This window comes from Drosophila nasuta, chromosome 2R (genome assembly GCF_023558535.2).
Source record: "Drosophila nasuta strain 15112-1781.00 chromosome 2R, ASM2355853v1, whole genome shotgun sequence".
NCBI classification, from domain to species: domain Eukaryota; kingdom Metazoa; phylum Arthropoda; class Insecta; order Diptera; family Drosophilidae; genus Drosophila; species Drosophila nasuta.
This window is the reverse complement of record NC_083456.1, coordinates 25,313,881-25,333,953: the sequence shown is the minus strand read 5'-3', so window position 1 is coordinate 25,333,953 and position 20,073 is coordinate 25,313,881. Positions and strand designations below refer to the sequence as shown.

Here is a 20,073-nt window from a genome sequence, read left to right as displayed (position 1 = left end):
TAATTTTGTACTCAACAAAATAATATAACATTTTTATCATAGATCGATATGAAATTTATTTGATGTTAACTATTTTATTAATTGTATTTTTGTGCGGCCGCTCATTTATCGAATAAATCAATATTTATGTGTGTAGTACACACTGTGTACACACTGACAACACAGCCGCAGCCAACTTCACGTTGGTTATGACTAGTAGAAATCTGTTTGTGTTGCCGACAAAATAAAATTCGTTTAGTCTGAAAATATAAAAGAAACGCAAAATGGTACAGCGCACAGCCGTTAAATTTGCTTTATTGTTACTAAAATGTAATTTATTTTGTTTCGCGAATTGCAGGGCCAAAACCAATCGGCACAGGGAGGAGCAGGCGACAAGAAAGATGACAAAGACAAAAAAGAAGAAATACGAGCCACCAATTCCAACTCGCGTTGGCAAAAAAGAAGCGTCGCGCCAAGGGTCCTGATGCGGCCATGAAGCTGCCCCAGGTGACGCCTCACACGCGCTGTCGTCTAAAGCTGCTAAAACTGGAGCGTATTAAGGATTACCTGATGATGGAGGACGAGTTCATACGCAATCAGGAACGCCTTAAGCCACAAGATGAGAAGAATGAGGAGGAGCGCTCCAAGGTTGATGATCTGCGCGGTACACCAATGTCCGTGGGCAATCTGGAGGAGATTATCGATGATAATCATGCCATCGTGTCCACTTCAGTGGGTTCGGAGCATTATGTTAGCATTTTGTCCTTTGTCGATAAGGACCAACTGGAGCCTGGTTGCTCTGTGCTGCTCAATCACAAGGTCCACGCTGTTGTCGGTGTGCTGAGCGACGACACAGATCCCATGGTCACAGTGATGAAACTAGAGAAGGCGCCACAAGAAACCTATGCGGATATTGGTGGTTTGGATACGCAAATTCAGGAAATCAAAGAATCTGTTGAGCTGCCTTTGACGCATCCCGAATACTATGAAGAAATGGGCATTAAACCACCCAAGGGTGTCATTCTCTATGGTCCACCAGGCACTGGAAAAACGCTGCTGGCTAAGGCGGTAGCTAATCAGACTTCGGCCACTTTCTTGCGTGTTGTGGGCTCCGAGCTGATACAAAAATACTTGGGCGATGGCCCAAAGTTGGTGCGTGAGCTCTTCCGTGTGGCCGAAGAGCATGCGCCCTCCATTGTGTTCATCGATGAAATCGATGCTGTGGGCACAAAGCGTTACGACTCCAATTCTGGTGGCGAGCGTGAAATTCAACGTACTATGTTGGAGCTACTCAATCAATTGGACGGTTTCGATTCGCGGGGCGATGTGAAAGTCATCATGGCAACTAATCGTATTGAGACACTCGATCCGGCGCTTATACGTCCGGGACGTATTGATCGTAAGATTGAATTTCCACTGCCTGATGAGAAGACCAAACGTCGCATTTTCACCATACACACTTCCCGCATGACGCTGGCCGAGGATGTCAATTTGAGTGAACTGATTATGGCCAAGGATGATCTGTCGGGTGCGGACATTAAGGCGATTTGCACAGAAGCTGGATTGATGGCATTGCGCGAACGTCGTATGAAGGTGACCAATGAGGACTTTAAGAAATCCAAGGAGAGCGTTTTGTACCGCAAGAAGGAAGGCACACCCGAGGGATTGTATTTATAAGCCAATTTTTACATAATTTTCAGTTAATCTACAATATAATTCCTAATCAACCACAACACGAAACATTAAACCAGGTTAATACTTAAATTACATTTTGGCTTTCGTTTTGCAATAAACTTGTTGTAACTGGCAGGTCCTTGGAACAGCGCTCCGAAAATTCGTCTACATAAGCCTTTTGTTTTTCGGACACAACGCTGAGTGACTCAGTTTGATGCTTCAAATACTTAAAGTGACTTTTATCCGTCGCCTTTGCCAGCTTCATTTCTTTGTATATCTCGCATTCCTTTGTTAATTTCTCATTTAATTCTTCTGGCTTCAGTGTCTCGTAGAACGATTGGAGCTTAGACAATTCAATGCCAGTTCTTAGACCATCTACATAACCCTGATCAAAGCTGATCTGGAAAACTTGCTCTCGTCCATTGGCAATTCCATCCGCATAGCTGATCTGTATAAAAATTCAAGTTTCAAATTATATTGAGTGGCGCCACAAAAAGACTACAATTGCTGTGACTGTCAAATGTTAATGCGTTAAATAGCAGCTGTTTAGAAAAGAACTGTAGTCCTCTAACAGCTTGCTGTTAAATTAACACGCTGTCCGCGCTAGCATGCAAGCAATTCGGTACTGTTTTTAAAGCACGCTTTGTCTTACCTTTGCTACTTTTTGCTGGACTCGCTCGTAATTAGCTGTATTGACGGCTTTAAAGTCGCTTTCGTCGTCGGAACTGTTGGCTTGTGACATTGTTGTCGCTTAAAAACGTAAGTTTATACTATAATTGCACCAGCAAATTCAACTTCAACTATTGACAACAAAAACATTCACGTGTCTACGTTGTCTGCAGCTTAACATGCGCAAAACAGAATTGCTCCACACGTATCAAAGTACTCCACACTATTCTTAAACAAATTTGGTAAATTAATTTCAATCGATTATTTTTGAACAGCTTACGATGGCTGCCGAAGTCGCTCAACTGCTGCTTTCTGTAATCCAGGGGATTCCCGGTGGCGCTACAAACGATGATCTGACTAAAGCTCTGTCTGACATGCCTGCTGCAACGCGAGTTGAGGGTCTCAATATATTGTTGCAGCAAGGCGGCATAGAAGTGCTGAAAAAGGGCGAAAAACTAATATATCGTGCCAAGGATCCACAAAAAAAGAGCGCATTGCCCAAAGATGCTGACAACGAGGAAAAGATCGTCTACAGCATTGTTGAAGAGGGCGGCAACAAAGGTATATGGATACGAGATATTCGAATCAAGTCAAATTTGAACATGACACAGTTGAATAAGATCCTTAAGAACTTGGAAACAAAGAAGCTCATTAAGGCCGTCAAATCTGTGAATGTAAGCAAATGATATGTTCATATATATATGTTTAAAAGACTTTAACCGTCATTATTCATTGTAGGCTAGCAAAAAAAAAGTTTATATGCTGTATAACTTGGAGGCTGATCGATCTGTAACGGGCGGCGCTTGGTATCAGGATCAGGACTTTGAGGTGGAGTTTGTTGATGTGCTGAATCAACAATGTTTGCGGTTTCTGCAGATGAAACGTGAAACAGCCGAGAAGAAACGGGATGGTCCATTGGCCTTTAAGCAAATGTCTTGTTGCTCAGTAAAAGATGTGCACAAATTCATTTCAGACTTGGGTATTAGCAAAGTTAATTTGGATGAAGACGATTTGGAGACCATATTGAAAACCGTCGTCTATGATGGTAATGCAGAGCGTATATTGCAATCCGATGGTGCTTATGTATATCGCGCTGTAAATATGCCGCTGCCAGCGCCGGGCTTGGTGCAGATGCCTTGTGGCATCTGTCCTGTGATCAAGAACTGTTCCGATTGCGGTGATGTTACTGCAATTAATTGTCAATATATGAAGGATTGGTTGGATTAAAATAAATTATTTATAGCTACACAAATTAGTTAACTTTTAAAATCGTATATAGAGTAGTTGAACAGCTTTCAACTGCAGTTTGAAATTGGCGCTCTTAACAATTTACACTATCGATATATTTTTATCGAGTAATTTAATTATATAAAACTTATATGTCAAATAAGACTAGAAAATAAATAAAAAGCTTACATATTTCTATTTCATTTCATATATTATTTATTAGTTTAAGTTATTTATGCAGTGATGTGTGATATTTTTACGGCTTTTATTAACAGCAGCTCAAAATAGGCCGTATCGATTAATCGCCATTTCGATAACAAAACACTTGCTATGGAGACAAGACAGTGGAAATACGTGGCTGACAATTCTGTGATTGACCAGACGAAAATTCCAACAAAAGCCAACTAAAATCAATTTAAGTACATTTTAATTAACATTAAATATGCGATAACGCTATTTGGTCCGGAAGTGCGCTTCTAATACACTCTCAAGTGCAATAATACGAACCCAAATATTAAAGTAATCGAACGACAATAAGCTCACAGCACACGCCACCGCCCCCGAGCAGCAACAGTAACAAAAACCGCAATGGGTCTCTGCAAATGTCCAAAACGGTTGGTGACCAATCAATTCTGCTTTGAGCATCGCGTCAATGTTTGCGAGCATTGCATGGTCCAGAGTCATCCCAAGGTAAGAGAGAAAGAGATAAAGCGGTTGATTGATCTATTAATCGATGTTGCGCCCTTCCTGCTTAGTGCATCGTGCAATCCTATTTGCAATGGCTGCGGGATAGCGACTATATATCCAATTGCACATTGTGCGGCACCACGCTGGAGCAGGGCGAATGTGTGCGTCTCGTCTGCTATCGTAAGTAGCTATACAATCTATTTTGAATCCCTACTAACTGTTTCTCTTCTTAGATGTTTATCATTGGGACTGCTTGAATGCGCGACAAGCCGGCTTGCCTGCCAACACAACTCCTAGTGGCCACAAGTGTCCCAGCTGTCGTGTGGAGATCTTTCCCACATCGAACCTTGTTTCGCCCGTCGCAGATGCACTAAAAACATATCTGTCGCAAGTCAACTGGGGTCGCAATGGACTAGGACTTGCTTTGGTAAAGCGACAGGAATTCCATTTGTTTGCTCAGCATCAGCTCAATAGCCTCTTTTGCAGCTTTCAGATGACCAGAGCAATGCTCTGAAGGCAAAAGCAATTCAGGCTGTTAGCAATATCACCAAAGTGCATCATCATCAACATTCCGCTGGAGAACGTGAGCGTGTGAAACCAAATGGCGCAGATGCCTCCAGTCCACATTCCGTGCTCTTAATGGATGCTTTCAATCCGCCCAGTTCTGGCGATATGCATGGTTTGTTTAAACAACTGGTCATTAGTTTTTATTTGTGCTTATTTGCATTTTGGTTTTTATAGCCACAAGCAGCCGACGTCCGTTATTGCCACGTCAATCGCCAATTGGCGGCACCGATCGCGATGATAACAAATATCAGCGCCGCACACCAGCCGAGCTTTTCTCACGCTGGACACGTCGCTTCTATGCGCCATCATCGCGACCACCTTGGCGACGCACCTGGTTCCTGGTGCTCAGTGGGATTTTGGCATTCATTATGTTTGTGTATTTGATGGCGCTGCTGGGACGCGGCAGTGGCAACGATGGCTTGGACGACAGCTGGAACAATCCAAATCCCAATCCGAATCATTATGAATAAGTTGTGCTCGTTCTCCCTCCCTCCCTACACACTTATTTATGTAATCCAGATATACGAAATCTATTGATAGCTTTTCAAAGAAAACAAAATAATAATTTATTCAATATGCGGTTTGACTTTCTGCACACCGCTCGACTTGACCGATTCTTCGGCTTGTTTGCGTTTGGGTGCATCAAACACCTCGTCGTATTCATGCAGCTTCTTGGCCAGGAAATACATCTCCGCCAGCGCAATAACGAGGGCCACAATCACGCCCAGTAGAATGCGAAAACCAAAGGGCAATGGTCCCACCATCAAGTTGACGCCAAAGAAACCAAATGTGAAGCCAGCGGCAACCGAAAAGATGAATTGGGCCACCGCAATGATCTGCTTATTAATGCTTTTAACTGTAAATATAAAGTAAAGTTTGGTAATTTAGAAATTAAACGTCTATAAAACTTAAACATACGTTGATAGGCTATGGTGTCTTCGGGATAATGCTGCAGTGTTGCATCCACATTCTTGGTCATTTTCTGGTATTCGCGATTCTGTTGCTGTTCGCGGAGGCGCTGGCAACGTGCCTCCAGCTCCGGATTACGCGGCTTGAACTCATTCTCAGGCAAGATGAGCTCACAGCTTTCAATCAGTTCATGTAGAAATACATTTGTAATGTCCTTAGCGCGGAGCTTAATCATAACATCGTGCAGCCAATGCAGATCAGTCAGATACAAGTAAGAGCCATCTACAGGTTGTGGTTTCTCATCCTCCAACTCCTCCTGCTCTTCCTCCTGTTCAGATTCTTCTGTTTCAGTCAAATCAGGCACATTGGAAATTAACTTCGCCAACAGCTTTGTGTCTATAGCAGGCCGCTTTGTACTTATCTCACTATCCTTTAAGATGGTTGTCTTCTCGAGCAGTTTGTAGCCATTCTTTTTAAGTATTTGGGCCAAATTAGCTGGCGCCTCGTCAAAATGCTCTTTGTGTTTAGCCAGGAATTCTAATACTTTTTTCGAGGGACGCAGGCGGACGCGGGTATCGACAATGGTTGATTTCAGCATGTTGATTAGGTACTGTTTATAACTTTCTTATTTGGTAATGTTGAGCTTCAGCTGCAGATCCGAATAGAGTTCGGCGATTTCTTCCTCCTTCTCTTCGAACGAGTTGTCAATGCGTTGATAGCCGTGCTGTAAATTATTCAGAAATTCCGCTTTGCGTTGCTCACGAGCACGTCGAGCTTCTTGTAGCCTTGTGCTAGGCTGCGAATTTATACTTCATTATTTTAGTTTACACTAATTGAAACTTTATTTTCTACTTACGACACGTTCAACTTTGGCCTTTTCTAGCAAAGTTTCGACACTGGCCAGCAATGTGTTGACTTCTGTGGAGAGCTGGCTGAGATTTTGATTACCCAATGCAATGCAACGGTCGGATAAATCGTATTTAAGTGAGCCCACAGTTTCGGTGACCTGAAAAAGCGTCTCTACTTCGCTATCGTTGCGTTGCACTTCGAAATTGTCGAGAAATGCTTCGATTTCGCCGTTAACAAATACGCGATGGTCTAAAATGCGATGCGGCACTTTGTACAACTCTATTGAGAAATATAAAAAGTCAATAAATCATGCAGGTGTGACTTTTCAAAACACACGTACCTCGTCCAACCTGGCTTATCATTATTTTTCCCCAAAACACCCTATTTTCTTTACCGTCATGTGAGTGGGTCAACGATATTAATACGTTGTGTGACCACAAATGGTACGCCAAATTATCGAAAATGTTTAGAATATACCGAATCTAGCTGCACTGTTGATTAAATTATCGATAATTTAAAAAAGTTAATAAAATAAAAAAAGGAACTAGAAATAGCTTTTAAGATATTTTTTATTAGTTATTATTTATTCCTTTCAACTGAAATAATTTAACAATAATGTGTAAGTTAAAATAGAAACTTCTAGACACTCAGTCGTTGAATCACCAAAATCGTATTTTCTGGTAAATATTTCAACCAAAAATAATACATTTTGGAATGCATTCTGCGGTCACGTTGATGTGAAGCTCCCGAATGCGACGTGCGAAAGTCAGCGATTCTACATTAGTTTAATTGAAATTACCTATTGCAACCCAATTTACTTAATTTTGACTACAATGAGCGAAGAATTCAAGCTGCCTAAGCGCTCACGCAAGCGTACCCGCGATGTGAAGCGCAAGGCGCGCCCCGAACTCGATGGCGATAACGCATGGATCGCAATGCGGTATTATGAGAAGTTTGAGCCATTTTGGGACTTTGTGGATAACCTGGAACGCATCGAGAACGCAACCGTAACATGTGATGAATTCATTGAGCGCTTCGAGCGACCCTATCTGCCCGTCATTATCACTGGATGTGCCGACGGTTGGCTGGCGCAAGAGAAATGGACGCTCTCGCGCCTGGCCAAAAAGTATCGCAACCAGAAATTCAAGTGCGGTGAAGACAACGAAGGTTATAGCGTCAAGATGAAGATGAAATATTATGTGGAGTATATGCAGGGCACTCGTGACGACAGTCCGCTCTACATATTCGACAGCAGTTTTGGCGAACATCATCGCCGTCGCAAACTGCTCGAGGATTATGCCGTGCCCAAGTATTTTCGCGATGATCTCTTCAAGTACTGTGGCGAGGATCGTCGTCCCCCATATCGATGGTTTGTGATGGGTCCTGCTCGCTCCGGCACGGGGATACATATCGATCCGTTGGGCACGAGTGCGTGGAACACTTTGATACGTGGCCACAAGCGTTGGTGTCTGTTTCCTACGCATACGCCCAAGGATCTGCTAAAGGTGACGAGTGCTATGGGTGGAAAGCAACGTGACGAAGCCATCACCTGGTTCAGTACCGTCTATCCGCGCACTCAACTCCCCTCGTGGCCGCAGGAATACAAACCCATCGAGGTGCTACAACGTGCAGGTGAAACTGTTTTCGTGCCCGGCGGTTGGTGGCATGTGGTGCTCAATTTGGACGACACGATCGCCATTACTCAGAACTTCTGTAGTTTCACCAATTTCCCTTGTGTGTGGCACAAGACGGTGCGCGGTCGGCCCAAATTGTCGCGCAAGTGGCTGCGTGTGTTGCGGGATCAGCGACCGGAGTTGGGTCAAATTGCCGACAGTATTAATATTAATGAGAGCACTGGCTTTGCCTCAGATAGCTCCAGCAATTCCAGCTCCTCATCGTCCTCGAGCAGTTCGTCGTCGTCGGAGAGCGAAGCGGATGCCGATTCAAATACGGATAGCGGCCAAGAAAGTTTGACTGCCAAAAAGAAGAAAAAACGACGCATGGCTGGCAATGCGACTGATGATGATGGTGGAAACGGTGGCGATGATAAGAATGCGACATCATCTTCATCTGCGACAAGACCTTGATGTCGGCACAAAAAGACGAAAAGAAATGGTCTGCTGCTGCGACTGTTTCATCGCCAGCTGTTGTTCTGTCGCCGCGTGCCGCGCTTTCAACGTCCATGTCGCAGTCGCAGAGCCTCCTGCCACAGTTAACAAAATGCAGATACAGATGCAGATCCTGATCCTAATCCATGTTGCATGTTTAGTAATATTTTTATACAATTAGTAAAGTAACTAAAAAACAAAACGAAAATAATAATGCTGCTGTAAAAAATAATGATATTTGAATTGAATTATCGTCGGCTGAGCCAAAAACACAGTCCGCTTAAACATTAGCCTAAAGAACGGAAACAGTTGATGATTATTTCTATTTAACTTCAACTATAATTAGCCAACGACTTAAATGCAACATAAATAAACTGAGTATATTTGTAAAAAAACAAAACAACTGCATTTTTTTTATTAATTTACCCAACTAATCTTTATAAACAAAAATAAAACTTACATTCTTTATTCAATACCCCACCTATTACCTCCTTTTGCATAATCAAATACTTGACGCTTTTGTTTTTATACAAATTAATTATATTTTCTTTTATTTTCAATCTTTATACAAATTGTTTTCGAATCAACTTAAAAGAAAATCATGTTCAAAATCATATAACTAGCCTTGAGAAGGATTGGAAACTAAAATTGGAAAGTGTAATATTTTTGACATAAACAATTGGACAAAAACGAAATATTTAAATAATAAAATTTATTTACGGAACATATAAGTAAGCACATGTTCGCTTTTTAAAAAAATCACCTTTAATTTGCTACAATTTGTTATTCATATATAATTATTTAAAAAGTTGTATTCCCACGCACTTTTCAATTTCAATTTGCCCGCATTGTGTTTTTTGTGTTCTGTTGTTGTTTTGTTTCTTTTGCGAATTGGTTAGAGAAGAAAATTATTTGCATTTTGTTTTGTTTGTTGGTTTTTTAAAAAATAAATTTTTAAAAAATATTTTAGTTTTTATTTTTAATTTAGTTGCATCTGTTTTTTTTGTGTGTTTTTTCTTTTTCATTTATTAATTATTGTTTATAATTGTGTATAAATTAGAAATTGCGCTCCCAGCATCATTTTGCTTTCGATCGGGTTCTGTGTGGGGTTTTTCTCTTTTTTTGTCTGTACTGAATTTTTGTGTGTGTTTTTTGCTGTTGCTGCTGTTGATTTCTGTTTGTTATTTTCCTTTTTTTGTTTGTTTTGTTTTGTTATGGTTAATCTTGACTTAATCAATATACTGCGCTAACCAACGGAAACCCTCGCCATAACCCTGTCGCTTCAGTACAGAGCACATGAACAATTCTAACGGGCGACCAGGCAAATCGGAGCGTGCAACTTTGCCCTGCAAGCAAAGAAGTTTTCGTCAATAAAATAGTTTTGAATAATTTAATGTGTTTTAGCATTTACCTTGCCGGTCGTTAACTGATACAGTCCAAACACATTCCTCAGCTCATCCTCGCTGGCCGCACCGGGCTTATCAATTTTGTTGCCCAATATGAGCACGGGGCAATTGGACAGCGCCTCATCCGTGAGCAGCGAATCCAGCTCGTTTTTGCTCTCCTGGAAGCGGCCACGATCCCAGGCGTCTATCAAGAACACGATGGCATCCACAGCGGGGAAGTAATCCTTCCACACACGACGTGCTGCAAAGATAATTCAAATTCAATTGTTACGAACACCACTTTGATAATTAGCTTATCTAAATATTGTTCAACAGCATGCAGGCTAATAGAGTAAGACAACAAAAACTTGTTCCTATCAGTCTGTCGACGTCATCGAATAGACACTGCAACACTATCCACAAAAAAATCAAGCGTAACGCTGACAACAACTATAGCATCTATATAGAGTCGTATATGTGTTTGTTATACGTGATCTACGTCTTGCTATCGTTTCGTTTGCTTCGTTTTTGCTTATCAATGCGATGGCAATGTGTTTGTAAATTCTACATATAACATATAAATATATAGTATACATTCTCAGCAGTTGTTTGCGCCATGTCATGCTTAGAGGAGAACCTGAATAAGTATTAATTTGCTTATAAGCTATTACTTGAGGTTTTCCTTATACAGTTTAACAAAGTGCCATTGTTATTGTTATTATCTATACTACGTGTTTGATATAACGCCATTTATTACATATACACAATGGTTATCAGAAAAAAATATGCAGCAAATTGCTTAAGAGTCGCATTTTGCGTTTTGTTAATTCTCTGACAATGTTTTCTTACATGACCTCCCGAAATTGTACTGAATTCTCTGATTATTATATTCAATTTGCTGTTCTTATGTTGTATGTATGCATTGAGTTATATTTAGATGTGAGCACGTTTCATGGGCATTATTTATGATTTAATAAGAGCACTTAGTGACGAAATAAAAGATTACCCAACTATTTCGACGTAATCATTATAAGTTATATTCTAAAAAGTACTTCGTAATGATTGTATTTTAATTTTCGGTTCTTTTGCAACGAATTTATGAAAATTAAATTATTTTTATCTATGCTGAGCAATAATGATTGTCGATTAATAAATACATTTTCTATAATACAAATTTTTGGAATAAGAGATGCCTTGTAATTCTTTTATAAAGATACTAATTTTTATAAAATAAAAAAACTCATTACTATCAATTTATATTTGTTTAAAAGAAAAAATTCTGATATAAGGGTGATTCATTTTCTTTCAAAGTCTATTCCAAGATTGAGATTATTATAAAGAAAACTTATCATTATTTCCGATAACTGCTACATATATAGCTTTGAAGAGTCTTTAACTTACCCTGAGTGTGGCCACCCAAATCGAATGTAGTGAAACGCATATTGCCAATGGACAGCTCCTCGGATGCTGGGGAAAGATCAGCACTTATTAATGAATGCGCGTAATTAATGGCAATTGAAACTTACTTGGATGCAGTGTAGGCACATGCTGTGCAAGCTTGTCATCTTTGAGCATATGCAATAATGTGGTTTTACCAGCATTATCCAAGCCAAGGAACAACAGTTTGCCGGACTTTTTCCATAGACCTTACGAACGAAAGATTTTCAATGTTATTCATTGAATTTTGTATATGTTGAGCTTGAGATTGAGCTTGAGCTTTGAGCGCTTGCCTCACTAAGCGTGTGTTAAGGTCACACTGTTAACGTCGACGTCGTCATTAATTAATACAGTGACCACAGCAGCAGCAGCAGCAGCTTCACTAATACATGCACGTCAAGTAGTCGTCGATACGTTTTCATTTTCTTTTTTGTACGCAATTTGTTTTTGTCGTGTCTGCTGTTGCTTTGTTGGCAAACGCTCAAGAAATTCGCCCATGTCGCAATGTCAAATTCCAAATTTGTATCTTATTTTATTTAGTTATTTTTTTTTGATGTTTCGTACACACTTACCTAAGTATCCCAGAACACCCGTGAACCAGTCCCAAATGAACATCTTGGCTAGCTGTTGTGTGCTTTTGGTTTGCTTGCGGGAGTGAGAGTCTCAGCAGTAGAGCGAGCGAGAGTGTTGCAGGTGTTATAGGGGGGAAGTGCGGTGCTATACTGAAAACCAAAGCAGACACAATGGAGAACAAAAACAAAACGAAACGTAGACAAGGAAATTAATTTTTTTTTTTGTTATGGTTGAGTGACAAGTTCAATGTTCAGCATGCAGTTTGAGGCGGCTCACTACACTGGTTCCCCGCTTAGCCCCTTTGTGAGTAACTCTTGTTGATTATTGATAATCGAGTACTATTTTCATGTCCGTAACCTAATTTGTTGTCGCCTGATCGAGAGCGAGGCGCAGCCTTGACATAAATTATTCTAGACGACGACGAATATGCCGCCGTAGCAGTTGGTTATTTGCGTTCGTCAAACTAAAACATCTAAGCGATTATAATTAGGTTAAAAACCTGTTTCGGTTCTTTGTCAAGCGAGCTCTTCGCTGGGCAACACTTTCTTTCTACGGGCAAGTGTATGCCTATCTGTGAGTGTATGTGTGAGCGACTGCGACTATAACTTTGTATGTATGAGTGTGTCTGTGTGTTTTGTCTTTGTATGTGTGCACGCTGAACTATGTACGTGGTACACGCATATAAAAACATTTTTGTAATTTCCTTAAAATTTTGTCAAGTTTCGTAATCTCGCACTTTGGAGCCAGGCATACTATGTACATATGTATGTACAATGGGATGCCACACTATCACATTAATGTCGCCGCACCCTTAGCGCTCGCGCCATACCACTTATTGGACTGCGTTTTTTTCATATAAAAAAGGCACCGAGCCAGTAGACATGACATTCGGATTTTGCACTACGTGGACACACATTTCTAGTTGGACCGTTTCAGTGTTTTGGCTGCGCGTTTGTTAACCCGCTATTGACACTTCGGTTCCCTGGAATGTCTAGTTTGAGCCGCCGTTATTTGTGTAACACTATGCGTATGCAATAAATGCATTTTTCGTTTATTTATTAGCGAGTTATTACTTTTTCTGCACACGTTGTATTGAATCCAGCGTGACCGCAAACTAGTTTCCAAATATACCACTTGTCTGCGTGGAAAATATACCAGTTCCTAAAGGTAGCGAATCATCGAAGACGCTATCGATGTTTTACGGAACTTTTTGATGTTGCTTATCGGTTTTTCAGTGATATAAATTAATTTTTATTTAATAAATTATAGCTTACCAGGAGTTCACAATCATTTTAAATAATGTTTTTTATTAACAACTGTGTCCGAGTCTGATGGCATGACAAAATTACGTTTTAAATTACACTTCGATAGTTATAATATTAAAATGGTATATTTCCAAAAGCCAAAGAAGGCGCGCTTATTTAAACTGCTTTTGATTTAGGTTATTTGAAATCATTTAGATGTTTTGAACATTTTTCGTACTTTATAACATAATTTACAATATATTTGCTATTTCTTTATTGCTTTGCAATAAAAATGTAAATTTAATTATTTTCGATATATTATTCGATTACGATATATCGATGATCGAATAACTTTTTAGACGTTAAGTTGGCTGTGGTTCATATTATGAACCAGCTGAACTAACAAAATGTTCCGAAAAGCGCGGGATTCAAATGTGTCGAAAGCCTTCCATTTTCAAACAACTGAAAGAATATAATGTTTGCTTTAAATACTGCTCATTGAAGAATAGACTAAATAGTTGTGAATTAGTTAAGAACAGTTTTATTAATATTCATGGTTAATATGAGAACTTTATTAAACTTTTCGCATTTTTTGCAGAATAATGTCCTCCACCTGGACACCGTCGGGCGTGTCGAGGGCATAGAGGACTGCCTTGGCCACATCCAACGGCTGCAGTTTGGGCAATTCATCCACAGCCTGTGAGTAAACATTGAGAAAATCGGTGTCCACCATGCCGGGGCAGATGCTCTGTGTGTGTGTGAGTGTGTGCGGGTGGGCGGGAGAAAAGAAAGACGCGTCACGCTTGTTTGTCTGGCATATGCGGGGTTGCCACGCCCCCCTACCAACTGCATGGGTGCAATGTATGCAGTGCATTTAACTTACCGTTAATTTAATATTTAATTTGAGAAAATGTATTTCCTGGCGGATCGTCTGGCAAAGTGCTGTAATTGCATGCTTCGTGGCCGGATAAACGCTGAATAAGGGCACCGGCACTTCCGGTATGCGATGTCCGAGCACGCTGTCCCCAAAAAACAAAAAGCAGACAGACAGGGGGGATGAGAGTGAAATGGGGGGTAAATAAATAAAGTCAACGTTGCTACGCAATGTAATCACTTGAAACAACAACAACAACAACAGTAAAAGAAATGATGGCCAACAGCTGTCGTTGCTTTTTGCGTGTGAAAAAAATTTGCGATAGGTTCACCAGGTGAGCCGAGGGTTGAGGGGTAAGGAAGTGAAGGACTCTTTTGGGCCCCGGGATGTCGCTGTGCATTTTATGCAAACATTGCGTAAACTTCTTTTAATTTAACAGTGACTGAGGCATTAAGTGCAAACAGCGGTTGTTCGGCGACGTTCCATGAAATGCTTCGAGCTTCGAGCGTTCAGTCTGCAGTTGCTGCAGTTTCAATTAATTAAGTCTTAATATTATTGCATTGACATTAAGCGAAATGCATATTGACGGACATACCCAAAAAAAAAACAAAAACAAAAAAGAAGGAAATAAATCGACGCCTTAATACATTTCTCCCACCTTTTGAACCCCCCGACAAACTCATTAGCAACGCATCATCTCCTTTGCTCTCCACTTCTGTGCGCTTCTCTTTGTTTTTTTTTTTACATCAATTTTCTCATTAATTAACGTGGAAACTCTTGTCTTTCTTTTGTCGCACACCACATACGCATTTTGCTCAATTGTATTTGATTACAGTTGGCATTCAATATGCGCTCGCTCCTTTTGCTCATTAAACTGCAAATTATGCAACACGCCTGTGGACAACAATTTCAATTCACAGGCAAACAAAGCGAACGGTCATCCAAAAAGCCCCATAAAAATATATGTATGTATATTGATAATTGTGGTGCATACGACAATTAAAAGAGCTTTACGTAGTATAGTAAATTGATGTAAAGGTTGTGTGTTGCCACTTTTTTTTAAGTAATGCAGAATAGTGCAGAATTTAAGAAAAGAATGAGTTGGGAATAATGATTGCGAACTTCATAAGTAAGCAGGCGAAACATGTTTAAGTAATTGTAAAGCTAAATACATTTAGTTACTATGCGATTTTTAGATGAAAAATTTAGGAAAAGAATGGTAAAATTATGCTGAAACTATTTAGAGCTTAATTAATTTCCATAATAATTAAGTTTCCTAAGACAAAACTCATAAAAAAGGATTTCGTGAGCTATGATTAAAGTTTTCCGAAGTAAACTCTGATTTTAGCAAGTAAAAACTTACTTCGCAATTCTCGAATTTTAAATAAATTTAAGACTGTAAATTAAGACGATGATTTATGAAGGAAAATTGAAAAAATTTTTAAGAAATTTTATATCTTAATACATTTAACGTCTACTTTATTTCAGCTTTGTAAATTGAAGAAAAGATATTTGCGATTGTTTTATATTAACTTTAATTTCTCTAAGTAAAAAATCAAATAAATAAATATGAATATTAAATAAATTATCAATACTTATTTCCTTTCTGTTGGCAGTAGCAACGCGTATTACTTAATTTCGATACTTATTGGTTTTCGACTGTTCGAAAATGAATATTTAGTTCACACACACTGCGTATGCGCAATTTTTATTGAAATTTGCATTTAATCGCATGCTACACTAATTGGTGAATGCATGGACACGCCGTGTGTGCGTGGCAGAGGCCAGAGATTCAAGTAAATTGCATTAAAATGAAATCAATGCAATTTTAAATTAAAGCCAAAACGCGTATCAAACGATGCGGCTTAATGCGCAACATTTTGATTTTAAATGCATTGCGCATTGAAATTCATGAAATAAAAATCAGAATACAAACACACACACACACGCACACACACTGCTGTTTAATGCAAAATACTTAATTATGTTGAATAATTGAGTTGTTGTTGATGTTGCCGATGCAGTTGATGCTGCTGTTATTGGTTTGCTGTTGCTGTTGCTGTTGCTGCTGTTTGCGCAAACACTTTGGGCCATTTCGATGCAAATGCAAAGCTTTTAATGCACAGAGCAACCACAAAGCAGCAGTAACAACAACAACAACAACGACAATAACAAATGAAATTCAGCATTTAAATATCAATAAATGTTTTTGTATTGTGCTGTTTGTTTGTCGTCAGGCTTTTAATTTAATTTAAATAACGCACACACAACAATCTGCTGCGATTCTCATGAAAAATGCAGAATGCTGCAGCACAGCAACACTGACAGCTGACAACACTGCAGCACGGCAACACTGCACTACTCTACACACACACACACACACATACATATTTGCACTTTCATTAGGCACACACACACAAACACATACACATGCTTAGGCTTGGGCAAATGTTTTGGCACTCAAGACAACTTTGGGCCAAAGAGCTAAGTATATAAAACAAATACATACACAGATTACACACACTTTGCATGTTCGTGAGTGTTGTGTGTGTGTGTAAGTGCATTGTGATGGTGCTTAGCCTAAATTCGGCTATTTTAGCTACACAAACATCATTTACAAAATGTGATAACAAACTCAAACTCTCTCTCTCTCTTGCATATGTCGTCCGTCTCTGCCGGGCGATAATTGTGCTAATGTTGTGGTGCAGTCAGCCAATTTGAAGGCAAATTTGTGCTCAACATTCGTATTTGGTAGTTTATTGGTTTTAGCCGCTTATTGCAAATGCCACCCAATTCGTCTGTCCTCCTCAAATTATATTGCATTAAGCTAACAAACTGATCACGTTGGCAGTTTCAATTCAATTGCAGGCTAAATCAACATTAAATGTCAGCATGCGAAATGAGTGCGAAATGGTAAGTGGGAAGAGCGGCGATTTACGATTCATGCATGTGAACATAAAAACAAGAAAGTGGGTTATAATGCATAGATAAATATATATAGATAAACTCAGTTAATAAATGTGCAATTTATATGTTCAAATATAAACAGAATATTTAAGTAAATTATTGATGGCGAAATGGGAAATCAGAACATGCATTAACATTAAACCAAATAAAATGAAAAGAAAATGTAGAAAACGTAAGATATTCATTAATAATTAAGCAAAAAGCTAAACGTTGTATTGTAGAATTTAATTCTAGAAACTTAAGCCAAAACAGTTAATAACATACATTATTTAAGTAGTGAAATGGGAAATCAGAACATGCATTAACAAGAGAACAATAAAAATGAAATGCAATTAAGAGAAAACAAGATATTGATTAATAATAAAACATCTAGCTAAACTGTGTATTATAGAATTTAATTCTAGAAACTAAAGCAAAATCAGTTAATAAATATTTGTGACTGGTGAAATAGGAAATCAGAACATGAATTGAAATGGAAATTATTATAATGTATAGAAGAATTGATGGCTATATTTTTAGAGCTTGCTGCTTTAATAAAGCCATAATATTAATTGGTAGTATTGGTTTAAAAAAAAATAATAAATAATAATAATAATAAAATTGATTTTGAAGTAAATAAAAACTTCAACAATAAAAGAAGAGTTGAATTAATGCCCCAAGTTCTTAGTTCAGACTTTGTACTGTAGACTAGAATTCTAACAATAACTTAGTTGAAATTTTAACTGGAATAAGTTGAAATATTTGCCTAAAAGAAATGCAGAATACTGCTAAGGCAATCCATAAAATTTATACTAGATGATGAAATTCATATTTATCACTCGTTTTACCTCAATCAAATCAACTTGAACTCTCTCACTCTCTCGCTTCTCTAAATATTCCAGCCTGATAAATGTTTGTGGTTAGAGATTTACCCACCTGTTGATGACCACAATGTGGCATGGCACTCTGATCTTAGCCATGTGTTTCAGCGTCTCCCGCAAGCAACTCGCAGTGGCGACCACATTCACATCGAACAGCTCCTTAATGTCCTTGGTGGGCGATTCTAATAGTTTTGTTGAAGAGAAGGCAATGCTTAAGCGGAGCCAACTGCAGTTAAATGATTTCAATTTACCACTCAGAAAATTGGCTTTCAGTATGCCTGCATTGCAGATAACCACATGGATGCAATGGAACTTCTCCTGAATCCAATTGAAGCTGCTGATCAGCTGCTCATCATTGCTCAGATCACATTTTCGGCCAATGATTTTTCCCTCGCCCGTCACTTGTGAATTCAAGGCCTATAAATAACTGCCACTTACAGAACTATTTCTTCAGCTTGTGCCAAGCACAAAAGTCAATCACCTCGACGAGTTCCTGGCGTCTGGCCAGACCAATAACCACCATTCCAGCATTGGCCAAGGCAACTGCGGTGCTGGCTCCAATGCCCACGGAAGCGCCCGTGATGACGGCCACTTTATTGCGCCACTGGAAGTTCTCCATGTTGATAGTTAGCTAGTTTTATAGAGTAGACAGCGTCAGAGATACAAATCCAAACAGCTTCGCGTTCTGCGTGCAACTGATTCTGCAGCTTCTTTCATGCAGTTGCAATTCTGAATTGTGAGCTCTGAGTTCGCAGTCACCGGCTTTTGCTTATTGAGTGCGGTTCATAGGCCGAGCTCTCTTCGATTGAGCTTTGCCGGTTTAGCTTCTTTTTTTGCTACATTTAATTATTTTCAATTTACTGCAGTCGCATTGTGATGCACTTTAAATGCCACTTTTTGCATTGTCTGTCGCATTTTCGATGCCTCTCGCTGGCAGCTGCTTAGCTCAACACCCTGTAGAGATGGTGCATAGGCATGACTGACTGAGTGACAGGGCTAGAAACGTTTTCGAACTATCTAAGCAAAGTTTAAATTCAATTGTCAAACATTAATGTAAGAAACAATTAACATAACTATAAAAAAGTTATTAAAGAAAACTTGTTACTACAATATTTAGTTTAAATTATTATAGCAAATATTAAATGTAGAATTCATATATTAAATTAAATGGTTATTGAAATATTAAATGTAGTATTCAAACAACTTATTTACAGGTTCTCAAAATGAAGAATTGAAATGAATCTTTCGAATATTAAGCACATAAAGTAAATATTACTTTTAAAATATCCACGCCAATATAATATTTAAAGCCAACTATTTTTGGCCATATTTAAACTTTTCCATATACTGCATGCAATGAGTTTTCTGATAACAATTTTTAATAACTTAATTAATATAAGTTACTATAATTTAAGAATGCATTTTCAATGCTTTTTCTAAAAAAAGATTATTTTTCCAAAATGTTAAGCAAATATTGTTTTCATATTTATATTTATTGTTCTTTTTTTCTTAACTACACCATATCTTCTAGTCGATCAATCTTCACATTTCCAAATGCACTCGTCGAGCACTTTCTGGTTGAAATTCGATACAAAATGCAATACTCAGTTCATTTTGCGGCTTTGGTTTAGCTCTATCATTTTTGTCACTAATCCCCTTGCGGTTGCTGACAGAGCACAGTAAACACTCGATAAGCGCGCACCCAGAGAGAGAGTTCATTATGTCATAGGTCAGACTGTGACTGCAGACAATTGTTGTTTGGCTATCGGCTTTTGTTTAGTCAAGCTTAAGCTCTCTATTAGCAATTGATAATGTCAACAGCCAGAAACGTCTCGAAACGTTTTCAATGAAGCGTTAAGACCTTATCATATTTTTGTTATTACTTAAGAGCAGCTGTAAAAGTGGCAGCAGCGGCAGGATGCAGAAGGAGGGGGAAGCATAAAGCAGCTGAAACCGTAGCTGCTGCCTACCGCGTTCTTATGGCTTCCTGGCAACAAAACAAAGCCAACAAAATAGAACCTGCCACGCCCGACTGACTGCAGAAGAGTACGACGCAACAGCAAC

The 20,073-nt window shown here is 39.0% G+C and overlaps 9 protein-coding genes across 10 annotated transcripts; 4 read left to right on the top strand and 5 right to left on the bottom strand.

Moving 5' to 3' along the window:
• Positions 1 to 126: 126 nt before the first annotated feature.
• LOC132784429 (26S proteasome regulatory subunit 4) lies at positions 127 to 1,746 on the top strand. The gene is made up of 2 exons (XM_060790047.1): positions 127 to 266; positions 338 to 1,746. The coding sequence occupies exon 2, from the start codon at positions 472 to 474 to the stop codon at positions 1,654 to 1,656; it is 1,185 nt and encodes a 394-aa protein (XP_060646030.1). The 5' UTR covers positions 127 to 266; positions 338 to 471; the 3' UTR covers positions 1,657 to 1,746.
• Positions 1,433 to 2,447, bottom strand: LOC132784443 (uncharacterized). Its single transcript, XM_060790065.1, has 2 exons — positions 2,306 to 2,447; positions 1,433 to 2,101 (listed from the first exon to the last, which is right to left on the bottom strand). The coding sequence occupies exons 1-2, from the start codon at positions 2,393 to 2,395 to the stop codon at positions 1,739 to 1,741; spliced, it is 453 nt and encodes a 150-aa protein (XP_060646048.1). The 5' UTR covers positions 2,396 to 2,447; the 3' UTR covers positions 1,433 to 1,738.
• On the top strand, positions 2,279 to 3,597 carry LOC132784437 (probable DNA-directed RNA polymerase III subunit RPC6). The gene is made up of 3 exons (XM_060790057.1): positions 2,279 to 2,412; positions 2,598 to 2,996; positions 3,061 to 3,597. Exons 2-3 carry the CDS (start codon positions 2,604 to 2,606, stop codon positions 3,547 to 3,549), a joined length of 882 nt encoding a protein of 293 aa, XP_060646040.1. The 5' UTR covers positions 2,279 to 2,412; positions 2,598 to 2,603; the 3' UTR covers positions 3,550 to 3,597.
• A 271-nt stretch (positions 3,598 to 3,868) lies between these two features.
• Positions 3,869 to 5,601, top strand: LOC132784435 (zinc finger protein-like 1 homolog). The gene is made up of 5 exons (XM_060790056.1): positions 3,869 to 4,239; positions 4,305 to 4,416; positions 4,470 to 4,663; positions 4,723 to 4,915; positions 4,978 to 5,601. The coding sequence occupies exons 1-5, from the start codon at positions 4,138 to 4,140 to the stop codon at positions 5,271 to 5,273; spliced, it is 897 nt and encodes a 298-aa protein (XP_060646039.1). The 5' UTR covers positions 3,869 to 4,137; the 3' UTR covers positions 5,274 to 5,601.
• LOC132784438 (transmembrane protein 199) lies at positions 5,337 to 6,310 on the bottom strand. Its single transcript, XM_060790058.1, has 2 exons — positions 5,722 to 6,310; positions 5,337 to 5,659 (listed from the first exon to the last, which is right to left on the bottom strand). The coding sequence occupies exons 1-2, from the start codon at positions 6,308 to 6,310 to the stop codon at positions 5,370 to 5,372; spliced, it is 879 nt and encodes a 292-aa protein (XP_060646041.1). The 3' UTR covers positions 5,337 to 5,369.
• Positions 6,311 to 6,337: 27 nt separating this feature from the next.
• On the bottom strand, positions 6,338 to 7,269 carry LOC132785169 (biogenesis of lysosome-related organelles complex 1 subunit 5). Its single transcript, XM_060791161.1, has 4 exons — positions 7,225 to 7,269; positions 6,902 to 7,043; positions 6,569 to 6,840; positions 6,338 to 6,508 (listed from the first exon to the last, which is right to left on the bottom strand). Exons 1-4 carry the CDS (start codon positions 7,267 to 7,269, stop codon positions 6,338 to 6,340), a joined length of 630 nt encoding a protein of 209 aa, XP_060647144.1.
• A 1-nt stretch (position 7,270) lies between these two features.
• LOC132784426 (bifunctional arginine demethylase and lysyl-hydroxylase PSR) lies at positions 7,271 to 9,072 on the top strand. The gene has a single exon (XM_060790045.1). The coding sequence runs from the start codon at positions 7,395 to 7,397 to the stop codon at positions 8,646 to 8,648; it is 1,254 nt and encodes a 417-aa protein (XP_060646028.1). The 5' UTR covers positions 7,271 to 7,394; the 3' UTR covers positions 8,649 to 9,072.
• A 548-nt stretch (positions 9,073 to 9,620) lies between these two features.
• Positions 9,621 to 13,232, bottom strand: LOC132784442 (GTP-binding protein SAR1b). 2 transcript variants are annotated; one of them, XM_060790063.1, is made up of 6 exons: positions 13,138 to 13,232; positions 12,064 to 12,213; positions 11,581 to 11,700; positions 11,456 to 11,521; positions 10,081 to 10,316; positions 9,621 to 10,015 (listed from the first exon to the last, which is right to left on the bottom strand). In XM_060790063.1, exons 2-6 carry the CDS (start codon positions 12,104 to 12,106, stop codon positions 9,899 to 9,901), a joined length of 582 nt encoding a protein of 193 aa, XP_060646046.1. In that variant the 5' UTR covers positions 12,107 to 12,213; positions 13,138 to 13,232; the 3' UTR covers positions 9,621 to 9,898. The 2 variants fall into 2 exon arrangements, with proteins under 2 accessions (XP_060646046.1, XP_060646047.1); XM_060790064.1 differs by lacking the exon at positions 13,138 to 13,232 and adding an exon at positions 12,979 to 13,104.
• A 601-nt stretch (positions 13,233 to 13,833) lies between these two features.
• On the bottom strand, positions 13,834 to 18,726 carry LOC132784441 (farnesol dehydrogenase). The gene is made up of 5 exons (XM_060790062.1): positions 18,491 to 18,726; positions 18,261 to 18,426; positions 18,065 to 18,191; positions 14,192 to 14,327; positions 13,834 to 14,056 (listed from the first exon to the last, which is right to left on the bottom strand). Exons 1-5 carry the CDS (start codon positions 18,626 to 18,628, stop codon positions 13,883 to 13,885), a joined length of 741 nt encoding a protein of 246 aa, XP_060646045.1. The 5' UTR covers positions 18,629 to 18,726; the 3' UTR covers positions 13,834 to 13,882.
• Positions 18,727 to 20,073: the final 1,347 nt, after the last annotated feature.

What these genes read in the sequence shown, in the direction of transcription:
- LOC132784429 (XM_060790047.1), top strand. Translation starts at nt 472, where the DNA reads ATGAAGCTGCCCCAGGTGACGCCTCACACGCGCTGTCGTCTAAAGCTG.
- LOC132784443 (XM_060790065.1), bottom strand. Translation starts at nt 2,395, where the DNA reads ATGTCACAAGCCAACAGTTCCGACGACGAAAGCGACTTTAAAGCCGTC. An exon ending in TCCAGCAAAAAGTAGCAAAG is followed by an intron (nt 2,102 to 2,305) that starts GTAAGACAAAGC and finishes ATTTTTATACAG; the next exon opens with ATCAGCTATGCGGATGGAAT.
- LOC132784437 (XM_060790057.1), top strand. Translation starts at nt 2,604, where the DNA reads ATGGCTGCCGAAGTCGCTCAACTGCTGCTTTCTGTAATCCAGGGGATT. An exon ending in AGGCCGTCAAATCTGTGAAT is followed by an intron (nt 2,997 to 3,060) that starts GTAAGCAAATGA and finishes TATTCATTGTAG; the next exon opens with GCTAGCAAAAAAAAAGTTTA.
- LOC132784435 (XM_060790056.1), top strand. Translation starts at nt 4,138, where the DNA reads ATGGGTCTCTGCAAATGTCCAAAACGGTTGGTGACCAATCAATTCTGC. An exon ending in TGGTCCAGAGTCATCCCAAG is followed by an intron (nt 4,240 to 4,304) that starts GTAAGAGAGAAA and finishes CTTCCTGCTTAG; the next exon opens with TGCATCGTGCAATCCTATTT. An exon ending in CAGTTCTGGCGATATGCATG is followed by an intron (nt 4,916 to 4,977) that starts GTTTGTTTAAAC and finishes TGGTTTTTATAG; the next exon opens with CCACAAGCAGCCGACGTCCG.
- LOC132784438 (XM_060790058.1), bottom strand. Translation starts at nt 6,310, where the DNA reads ATGCTGAAATCAACCATTGTCGATACCCGCGTCCGCCTGCGTCCCTCG. An exon ending in AGACACCATAGCCTATCAAC is followed by an intron (nt 5,660 to 5,721) that starts GTATGTTTAAGT and finishes TTATATTTACAG; the next exon opens with TTAAAAGCATTAATAAGCAG.
- LOC132785169 (XM_060791161.1), bottom strand. Translation starts at nt 7,269, where the DNA reads ATGTATTATTTTTGGTTGAAATATTTACCAGAAAATACGATTTTG. An exon ending in TACCAGAAAATACGATTTTG is followed by an intron (nt 7,044 to 7,224) that starts GTGATTCAACGA and finishes CAGTGCAGCTAG; the next exon opens with ATTCGGTATATTCTAAACAT. An exon ending in AGGCCAAAGTTGAACGTGTC is followed by an intron (nt 6,509 to 6,568) that starts GTAAGTAGAAAA and finishes ATAAATTCGCAG; the next exon opens with CCTAGCACAAGGCTACAAGA.
- LOC132784426 (XM_060790045.1), top strand. Translation starts at nt 7,395, where the DNA reads ATGAGCGAAGAATTCAAGCTGCCTAAGCGCTCACGCAAGCGTACCCGC.
- LOC132784442 (XM_060790063.1), bottom strand. Translation starts at nt 12,106, where the DNA reads ATGTTCATTTGGGACTGGTTCACGGGTGTTCTGGGATACTTAG. An exon ending in TTTGGGTGGCCACACTCAGG is followed by an intron (nt 10,317 to 11,455) that starts GTAAGTTAAAGA and finishes TTATCTTTGCAG; the next exon opens with CACGTCGTGTGTGGAAGGAT. An exon ending in ATCAGTTAACGACCGGCAAG is followed by an intron (nt 10,016 to 10,080) that starts GTAAATGCTAAA and finishes CTTTGCTTGCAG; the next exon opens with GGCAAAGTTGCACGCTCCGA.
- LOC132784441 (XM_060790062.1), bottom strand. Translation starts at nt 18,628, where the DNA reads ATGGAGAACTTCCAGTGGCGCAATAAAGTGGCCGTCATCACGGGCGCT. An exon ending in GACGCCAGGAACTCGTCGAG is followed by an intron (nt 18,427 to 18,490) that starts GTGATTGACTTT and finishes AGTTATTTATAG; the next exon opens with GCCTTGAATTCACAAGTGAC. An exon ending in CACATTGTGGTCATCAACAG is followed by an intron (nt 14,328 to 18,064) that starts GTGGGTAAATCT and finishes TTTTGGGGACAG; the next exon opens with CGTGCTCGGACATCGCATAC.